General features: G+C 39.4%; 1 protein-coding gene across 1 annotated transcript; it reads left to right on the top strand.

Moving 5' to 3' along the window:
* The first annotated feature begins 2,301 nt into the window (after positions 1-2,301).
* Positions 2,302-3,231, top strand: LOC134496634 (olfactory receptor 14I1-like). Its single transcript, XM_063302346.1, has one exon. It carries the CDS (start codon positions 2,302-2,304, stop codon positions 3,229-3,231), a length of 930 nt encoding a protein of 309 aa, XP_063158416.1.
* Positions 3,232-10,634: the final 7,403 nt, after the last annotated feature.

The raw sequence follows: 10,634 nt of genomic DNA, 5'->3' as shown, positions 1-10,634 counted from the left end.
AATGGAATGTGAATCTGGAGGGGAGGGTGATGTCATGAGTAAGGATGGCGAGCAGGGGGCTCCCATCCAGACTGTCAAGTGCATGCGTAGCACTGAGGAATTGGTCAGCCATTCAAAGAGAGACAGATCGGGACCGCCTTAACCCTTGGGGTTTATATGTCTGGGTTTCCCCACGCTTCTTCAGTTTGTTAGGATTCCTGTTAAGTACTAGCAATAAATATTAGAGACCAGTTCCTTGTCTCAGTGTGTTTCCTGGCTGTTAGGACATCACCACTGAATCTAATATACACATTTCAGAAAGGCATACTAGTCTCCTGAATTATATAGATTCTAGTAATTATTAACATATTATTATGCTTATTAGGAAAAGCAAAGCAAACACACAAATGAATGAAAACAAAAATCTCTAGAGTTTTTTTCTGATGATCTGTGCAGGGCTCCTGGGAGCTGAGCAAGTCTCTGAGATGCCAAAGAAGACCAGTTAAACTTTCCTCCAATTCGGAAAACCATTTAAATTCAGCAATGATAGTGACAAACCTCACATACACAGCATCTTCTAAAGGAGGAATGAAAGATGTCAATGAATGCCTAGTGACATAAAATCCAGTCAGAAGTGTGTTAGTGAGGACAGTAAGCAAATACCTTTTCCATTTTGCTTTTCTACCATTCTCATTCTCCTGTTCTAAAGTTTTGTTTTAATCCATCTGACTTTTTTTCAAATCTCCTTCTTAGTTTTTCTTCCTGCTCTCCTAAGACTTATTAAAGTTCATATGTTTGTTGATGAGACAACCAATACCTCACCCCACCCCACCCCCAAAAAACCCTGCCTTTATATGGAATCACTGAAAGTGTCTTTACATGGAGTGAGATCTGCACATTAGAGGGCTGATCTATGGAATGAGCAACTGGTTGTTATTTGTTTTTGCCACAATGTTCTACTCATTTGTTTTCCTTGTTCTTCCATAGATTTCTTCTCAGATTCAACCTCTCAGTATCTTTTGCAACATTAATTTAGAAATTCTGAGTTAAATCAACAGAAGCTAAGTTCCAGGTTTCATCTCCTTTTCTTCAATAATAGTTATTTTCTTTATCCTCCTCCATTTTGTCTTTAAATGTGCGGTCATGTTCATTTTTAATGCTTCCTTAAACCATAGGATTATGCTAATATGCTGTTTGGAGGTTTTATTACAAAGGGATTTGATTGAGTGATCAAATCAAATTTACTTTTCAAACTGGGTTGATGACTTAAGTAGTCAAATAGAATTGTTGGTCAAAATGATTTCCTCCATACCTATGTTAGTGTAAATGTCTGAATCAGTTCAAAATGAATGTATCTGATTCAACTGGGATGTTTTGATCTGATATGTCTCTGATCAACTCAACAAGAATTTTACTCTCAATGTATTAGACCAGATAAAATGTAAGAAATGTACTATTCTTATAATTAGATCTAGGAGCTTCAAATTTGAAGCCCATCTTCAGAATCTCCTTTCTGTTTCCAAGGTATGGCTGAGAAGAGCAGGTAATTTGCAGAATATTCATATTCTTTCATTGAGAGAGGACTTTTGGTGATACAGAGATGTAAGTTGCTGCCTACTTGATCCTCTCCTCCTCTTCTCTCCCTTCTTTAAAGTACTTTTTTTGGAGCTCTTTTTTGTTTGTTTGTTTGTTTCATACTTTGTTAAGAAACTCTTGTACTCTTTGAGGAGAAGAGTTAATTTTGCCTTGTAAAATGGAGGCAGTAATAGCCAAGGAGGAAAAACTCAGTTGCTCATCCATAGAATAATTATTCTTGATGGTCAGACCTCAAGATGAAACTGTTTCTGCTGCTGAGAATCTTGGCATTCAAGCTGAAATGCCTCCTGTTCTTTTAGGCTTAATTCGGTCTCAGGCTGAGAGTCCTTCCTGCTTTGATTTAAACACCTGTATGTTTCATTTTATATCCCATTTAAACATTTCACATTGATAAGTCTTCTGTTTCTATTTATGGAGAAATCTATAGAGGTACAAATTAAAATAGAAAGAAAAAAATATCTCAGTTCAAGATGACAAAATGTTGCCATTCAGTATAATTGCTGAAAAAGTGATACTCTACACCCCAAATTTCAAGAAAAACAACATAATGTAAGGGCAAATATGTAAGGTTGTATTTAAAACTCTTAGATGGATTTGAAGGATAGTTGTAATGTAATGCTCACTGAAAGTATGCAACTTTTAATGTAAACCTATCCAGACTGAAATGAATTGGAAACAGTAACAGTTTCCACTTTTCTTCCAGGACTGTCATATCTCTGGCCAGAAATGGATAATGACACATCTGTGTTTCTTCTCTTGGAATTCTCAGATACATGGGAAATAAAGATTATCTATTTAACATTCTTCCTGCTATTGTATTTAATGACAATAACAGGGAATGTTCTTATCATCTCTGCAGTTGCTTTGGACTCCCAGCTTCACACCCCCATGTACTTCTTCCTGATGAATTTAGCCCTGCAAGACCTTGGTTCTGTTTCAGTCATCATTCCCAAAGCTGTTCTTAATTTGGTAATGAATAGAAGGTACATTTCTTATTCAGGGTGTGTTGCTCAAGTCTTCTTGTTTGTCTTCTTCCTGGGCTGTGATATTGCCCTCCTTACTGTCATGGCATATGATCGGTTTGTTGCCATTTGCAATCCTTTACAGTATGAAATGATAATGAGCAGAAAGATCTGCACCAAAATGGTTGGCAGTGTGTGGATTGTCAGCTTCATTAATGCTGTGTTGAACACTATTGGGACTTTTACTAATCATTTCTGCTCTAATACAATCAATCAGTTCTACTGTGAAATCCCACAGTTACTTAAGTTTGCCTGCTCAGATATATATGTAATTGAAATTGGGTACATAATATTTATTATGATATTAGTATTTGGTTGCTTTGTCTTCATCACTGTTACTTATGCACAGATCTTCTTTGTTGTTTCAAGAATCCCTTCTGTTCAGGGAAGGAAAAAGGCCTTCTTCACTTGCTTCCCTCACCTCACAGTTTTCTCCATATTTTTGGTTGCTTCCTCATTTGCTTACTTGATTCCTCGACCTGACAAACCATCACACTTTGATTTCACTGTTACAATAATGTATTCCATTATTCCACCCATGCTGAATCCATTAATCTATAGCATGAGAAACAAGGACATCAAAATTGCTCTTTCAAAAATTTTCGGTCTGGAAAACAGAAAATGGAAAATGTAATTGCAAATAGGGAATAAAACTGAAAGTTTGGTTTAATGTGAACTCTATCATAATTCTGCACTCATATTAGATTTAAATACTTATTTTAGTATTGGAAAACAAGGCAATGGAATCCTGCTTCTCAAGAGTTTTAGGACTTAAGTAAACCTTTACTTATTTCATTTCAGATGAAATATATAGAAAAGGAAATATGTTCTTTTTAGAAACTAAAATGGAAATCCAAAAATCATACTGAGAATATTATTTGTCAATCTTAGGTTTCCTTTTTATTTATTTATTTTTTTATATCAGAAATTTGAGAATAAAGTTATTGAAATTCAATCTGTGCATTTTTGTGTATGTTTGTTCAGTTGTAGTTTTCAACTGTTTATGCCTTATTGCACATACATGAGTCTGGATAAAAGACTGTAATTATATTTTATCATTATTTAACTTAAGTAATAAAACTTAATTTATGTTCAAAATAATTATAATTATAACATGGTTGTAAAGGTGGATTCTTCTTCTGGAGGTGCCCTAAGTTAGCCTCCCTCTTTAGAGTATTTTGCAAAAATCCTGTTTGTTCTCCTCTTGGATCTCTTGTTCCCCACCTTTGCTTTAATTAGGCTCTAGTAGTTACTGCTTCTACCCTATTCCTCCATGATTCCTTCTCTTTGAACCCAATCACTTGTAGTTGGTAAATTAATCCCATTTACCAGATTACAAGGCACTTTAGGGATTATCTGTACCACAATAACTTTCTTACTATCTATAGCCTTAAGTAAGTGAATTTGTTTAATGCCCGCCTCCTAAACACTTATAAAGGATTCTGTACTATATATGCCACTTCCCTTAAGAGTCATGGATGTACTAAGCCATTGATGTTCTACTTGAAGCCATTAGCGGACAGCTAGGACCACTGAATGGAGCAGAACTTAACACAGCAAAAGATGCACACAGAAAAAGTATATTATCTTAAATAGCATTAATGAACACATTAGAGAAATACAGGTTATTGATCTTACAAACTTAGCCCAGCCAAGCATAAAGAATTACACACTTGGACAAAGTAGTTTCTAAAGTAAGTAAAAAGAAGCCTTACTCATTTATTTGGTCCAGTTACATCCATTCAGGAAAGATGAGTCCTGTTCTTCTTCTGTCCCTAAACTGAATTAACTCTTAGCCCTCATTGCTGCTAAGAGCTGCATGCAGAAAGGGGAAACCTCCTGATTCAAGGCCCATTGCATGGCCTAAGATGAAAGAGCTGCAGCTGCATGCTACTTCCCTGAATGGTGAAGAAGGAGGAAGTGAAGAATGTGGGAGGGACAACAAACAGCTTCCTCCAGAAGCACATAGACAATTTGCATCCTAGAGCAAACTCATCCACATGCTAATGAGGCATGCTGATTTGTTGGGACCTCCAACACTACTTCAAGGATTCACAAGACCTTGAACAATTACCCTGTCATGAGTAAGGATGGTGAGCAGGGGGCTCCCATCCAGACTGTCAAGCGCAAGCGTAGCACTGAGGAATTGTTCAGCCATTCAAACAGACACAGATCGGGACCGCCTTAACCCTTGGGGGTTATATGTCTGGGTTTTTCCCATGCTTCTTCAGTTTGTTAGGATTCCTGTTAAGTACTAGCAATAAATATTAGAGACCAGTTCCTTGTCTCAGTGTGTTTCCTGGTTGTTAGGACATCAATCCTAACAAACTCCTACTCCCATCGAAAGAGGGAGGAACAAGCAATTAAGGAGATACGTTTAGAAATGTCTTCAGAAAACCAAGAAATGCGGCTCGCCATCCAACAATTAGCAGCAGCCCTACAACAACACCAGCAACAAGTAGATCTCCAGATCAACACATTACAAGCTGCCATGCTACAGCAGTTACAACAACCAGCTCCGATTAACCCACAACCGGCACCAGCAGCAGCAGCAGCTCCACCAGTAATGTTGAGATCCCAGGGCAGTCTACCAGAGAAATTTGGAGGAGTTGTCCTTTGAAGACTTGCCTTCCTTGCCCAGTTCCCATGGGACTTTAGAAGCAGACAGCACATCTTATCAAGACTCTGGAGGGGAGGGGGCTGAAATGGAATGTGAATCTGGAGGAGAGGGTGATGTCATGAGTAAGGATGGTGAGCAGAGGGCTCCCATCCAGACTGTCAAGTGCATGCATAGCACTGAGGAATTGTTCAGCCATTCAAAGAGACACAGATCAGGACCGCCTTAACCCTTGGGGGTTATATGTCTGGGTTTTTCCCATGCTTCTTCAGTTTGTTAGGATTCCTGTTAAGTACTAGCAATAAATATTAGAGACCAGTTCATTGTCTCAGTGTGTTTCCTGGTTGTTAGGACATACCCATTGACTTTGGCTGGGACCATTGTTGACATGTGTGTCTCCCTTTAGTCTGAAGCAGTCCTACTGATGCCATCAATTGTCACAGGTTCCTTTGAAACTTAACTAATCAGGATGTCAGGGAATTGAGGACATGAACCAGCACTGATACAGTATTCCAACTTTAGTTCTTTATTGCTCTTATCCTACAGACAGAATCTTGCCAGACTGAGGCTACTACTTTGAGGAAAAAACTCAAAAGGGCTCTAGAGAGGGGCTCCCTTGAACTTCTTAAATTTCCCAACCACCAAGTCTGGGCTGTGAAGTCTTTTATCAGTCTGGAATGCTCTCTCCCCCCCTGGGAACCAGCTTCAGCACTGGAATCTACCACACAGAATTGACCCAGACTTAATATAGACCAAAAAGCACAGGAAACTGGGACAGTTGGTTTGTTTTTGTATCTCCTGTCAGTGGCTGAGGAGACTTTTATTTTAGAAAATAAGGATAGGTAATAACAAGGCAAACTGTGTCCTGGACCCATGCTTTTCCTGATAGGTCAAGGCTACTGTGAGGTGCTGTGTGGTTGGGTCCAAGGAGTGGTTAATGCCTCTTTGTGGGATGGGGTGGTACTGCCTGCCTTGAAGGAGGTGATGTTGCACCCCTTGATGACTTTTGCTACCATTGACAATGGTATCCTTGGTATCCTTCTGAACAACTTTGGGGGTTGGGAGTGGGGGCAATTTTTTGCAGTGGTCCTTCCCTTTCCTCATGGTCAGTTCCAGTCAGTTTTTTGTGGGGAGAGTTTTAACCCCAGGTCACTGAAATGTGGGGTACCTCAGGGCACTGCTCTCTCACCACTCCTCTTTAATATCTACATATAACCACTGGACGAGGTGATTTGTCACAAGGGGTGAGGTACAATCAGTATGCTGATGATGCCCAATTATACATCTGAAACCAGCTCCAAATGAACCCTAACATAATGTATTGGCTTTGGGTTTTGATCCCCCTGGATCTGGTGATATGATATCTCTGACTCCCAATGGGATAGGACAGAGATGGTACAAAATATGAGGGTCCTCCTGAACTTGTGGCTCCCCTTGAGGAGCAGCTGGCAGTTATGGCTAGGGAGGCTTTTTCACAGATTTATCTTTGCCCATATTCATCTTTATCTTTCCACAGATTCAAATGCACCCATTCCTGGACCTGGAGTGCTGACAGTCACTTGTGCCTTGGTGTGGAAGAGTGAACTCACCACTTGGAGTAAGCAGGCAATTGTTTCCTTCTGGTATCCTAGTTTTGGTGTTACCTGGGAAGGAGGGTTAAAAGAGCCCCACCCACTCCTTAATTGGATAGTTTGTTTTATAAAAAGGGAACTGAAAACAAGCACGTGTGTGGGTGTGTCAAGAAAGGAGTTATACCAGGAAGACAGCAGAGACTCAGGAAAGAGAAACCTCCCAATCCAAAGGCAAGCAGCTCAGCAGTAGTCTCCAAACAGTGAGAGAAAACTTCGACTCTTGGAGCTGTAAGATCACTGAGAGGTAGGAGAGATGGGGGAGGTACCTCCAAACCCAACCAAACCCCAAACCCAAACCAAACTCCAAACCCCCAACCCAAACCCAAACACAAACCCAAACCCAAACACAAACCCAAACCCAAACACAAACACAAACACAAACACAAGCCACAAGCCACAAGCCACAAGCCTCAAAACCCCAAGCCCCAAACCCCAAGCCCCAAGCCCCAAGCCCCAAACCCCAAAACCCCAAACCCAACCCAACCCAACCCAACCCAACCGAACCCAACCCAACCCAACCCAACCCAACCCAACCCAACCCAACCAACTCACTGCATGCAGCAATCCAGGCGCAGAACTCTACAAACCAGCTCCAGAAAACAGGACTGTGAGTGCTGGGGGACGCGGGGGCGGGGAGAGAAAAGCCCATTCAGAAGTCTATATAGTAGTTTAAAAGGATGTTCACATGGAAATAGACTGAGATTGCTACAAGAGCTGAAGACCTATTTGTGGGGGGAGGAAGAGGAGCTAAGAATAAGAGTTAAGTGAAGAGTTAAGTGAAGAGTTAAGATAAGAAAAGAGTTAAGATAAGAAAGATAAGAAAAAAAGTACAAACATAGGAATAAGAACATAGCAATATGACAAAGATACAGAAAATTTATAGATTAAATAAGAATAGAAATAAGTAGAAATACTAAATAAATTTTGTATAATAAAAACAGTTTTGTGTGGGGGAAAAAAAACATACAGTCTTTTGTGTTTGTGTTCTGTGTCATATTAAGAAAAACCCTAATATTTGGTCTGGTTGAACTACTAGTTTCTAGTTGGACTACTGCAATGTGCTCTATATGGGGCTTCCCTTGAAGAACATCTGGAAATTACAGCTGGTCCAGAATGCAGCACTGCATGCAGTTCTGGGGATTCTGTGGCTTGCCAATATTACACTGCTGCTGTGTGAGGTGCACTGGCTCCCAGATTCTTTCTGGGTAGAATTCAGAGTGTGGGTTATCACCTCTAAAGTGGTACAGGGCCAGGTTATCAGAGGGAATGCCTTTCCCTGAGGGTATCTCCTCATTTCACTGGGTTAGATAGGGTGGGCATGTTCCAGCTCCCTTACCTCAAACGTTGCCATCTAGTGGGGTTTTGGAAGTGCGCCTTTTCCACAGCAGCCCCTGCATTATGGAAAACCCTTAGCCCTTGAGGGAAAAGCTAGGTTTTTATGGCCTCCCAGAAGGTTAAAAGGGTGGCTTTGAGCCTTCTGGAAGGCCATAAGCACCTAGCTTTCCCCACAACTGTTGCGATAGGATAAGGTTGGAGACTGGGGATGGTATTTGTTGATCCACTGGAGAGTATTAGTTGAGATGCCAGGTTTTAGTTTTACTGTTGTTGTTGTTTTCCTGTTTTTTTATTATTGCTGTGAGCTTCCCAGAGTTGTGGTACCTAATATGGATGGCCATATAAGTCTAATAAACGAACAAGTAAATAAAAGAATGAGAACATAATGGAAAGGTCGATAAACAGAATCAAACCATTTGCAGAACTCTTCTTGAAAAATGTTCTTGAAGGTAGGTCATGTGGTGCAATTTTGTCTGTGCAGTTGCTGGGAGTTGAGTCTGTCTGTCTGTCTGTCTGTCTATCATCTGATTTACCTATATATCAAACTATATGGAAAATATGTCCATGATGGAGTTGAAAAATATTCATTAGTTCTTCAGTAAGATTTTTATATTGCACAGATAAATAATATAAGATATATGTAATACATGTCAGAAATCAATATAAAAACTTTTTTTGAGTCTGCAGTACTTTAAGGAATTGTCTCAATTCACAGCATACGTACAATTATAGTATGTAAAATGGATGTGATTCACTTCCATCTCAAACATCTCATCTCAAAGATTCCACTATTGAACGCAGAGGGACACAATAGTCTCCTGAATTGTATAGATATTAGTAATTATTAGTATACTATGTTTATTAGAAAAGCAAGGCAAGAATACACATGAAGGAAAGATGGTCTCTAGAGCCTTTTCCGATCACCTATGCAGGACTTCTGGGAGCTGAGCAAGTCTCTGAGATGTGAAAGAAGAACTGATAAATCTTTCTTCCAATATGGACATCTCTTTAGATTTGGTACAATATCATACCCAATGCTGCTCCAAAGGAGGAATAGCAGAGATTCAAGGAACAAATGAACATCTAAAAAATGAACATCTAACAACATAAAATCAGGTTAGATATAGATTACCCAAGAAAGTAAGCAAATATTTTCTCTGTTTTACCTTTCTATCATTCTCATTCCCATGTTAGGAATTTTTTTTTTTAATCCAACCTTGTTTATTTTTCTTCATATGTGTGTCTCCATTTTTCCTGGCATTTCTCTGAGACTTGTTAAATAAATCCATGTATTTACTTGGTTGATGGGACAACCAGGAAAAAGTATAGTGTGAGACTGGGATGAAACCATATCAGTTAGAAGTCTTACTATAGTTTCACATACCTTTATCTTAATCAGAATAATCCCATGATTATGAGTTTAAATATGCTATCATGTTCCTATTTAATTTATCCTTAAATATTAGCACTATAGTAATAATCAGTTTGGAAGTATTATTTAAAACAAATTGAAAATGAAACAAATTTACTTTGCAAACTGAGTTGATCATTTAATCTAAGTAGCCAAATAGAATTAATGACCACAATACTTTTCTGAATATTCAGTCATTTCAGTGTCTGAATGAGTCAATGTGATTCAACTGGAAAGGTTTGATTTGATTTGTTTCTCATTAATTCAACAATGTCACTCAATGATTTGAATTTCAGAAATACTTTATTCATATAAACAGAATCTCAACAGAGGTTGAGATTTGAAGCCAATCTTCAGAATCTCCTTTCTGTTTTACCAAGGGGTGGCTGAAAAGAGCAGGTAATTTGGTGAATATTTTCATTCTTTCTTTGAGGGATTTGATAAGAAAACAAAGCAATAAGAATTCTACCAAGCTTTAGTGGGGGGGCATTTATTATTATAAAATTCCCCCAAGTAACAGAATGAAACTCTATCATCGCAGTATTGTTGTTTATTCATTTAGTCGCTTCCAACTCTTCATGACTTCATGGACCAGCCCACGCCAGAGCTTCCTGTCAGTCGTCATCACCCCCAGTTCACCCAGGGACGAGTCCGTCACCTCTAGAATATCATCCATCCACCTTGCCCTTGGTCAGCCCCTCTTCCTTTTGCCCTCCATTCTCCCTAGCGTCAGCATCTTCTCCAGGGTGTCCTGTCTTCTCATTATGTGGCCAAAGTATTTCAGTTTTGCCTTTAATATCATTCCCTCAAGTGAGCAGTCTGGCTTTATTTCCTGGAGGATGGACTGGTTTGATCTTCTTGCAGTCCAAGGCATTCTCAGAATTTTCCTCCAATGCCACAGTTCAAAAGCATCAATCTTCCTTCTCTCAGCCTTCCTTATGGTCCAGCTCTCGCAGCCATATGTTACCATGGGGAACACCATTGCTTTAACAATGCGGACCTTTGTTGTCAGTGTGATGTCTCTGCTCTTAACTATTTTATTG

Source organism: Candoia aspera, chromosome 4 (genome assembly GCF_035149785.1).
Source record: "Candoia aspera isolate rCanAsp1 chromosome 4, rCanAsp1.hap2, whole genome shotgun sequence".
In the NCBI taxonomy this organism is placed as follows: Eukaryota; Metazoa; Chordata; class Lepidosauria; order Squamata; family Boidae; genus Candoia; species Candoia aspera.
This window is presented reverse-complemented; position numbering and strand designations above follow the sequence as displayed.

Excerpts from the sequence above, each read along its gene's own strand:
- LOC134496634 (XM_063302346.1), top strand. The coding sequence starts at position 2,302 with ATGGATAATGACACATCTGTGTTTCTTCTCTTGGAATTCTCAGATACA.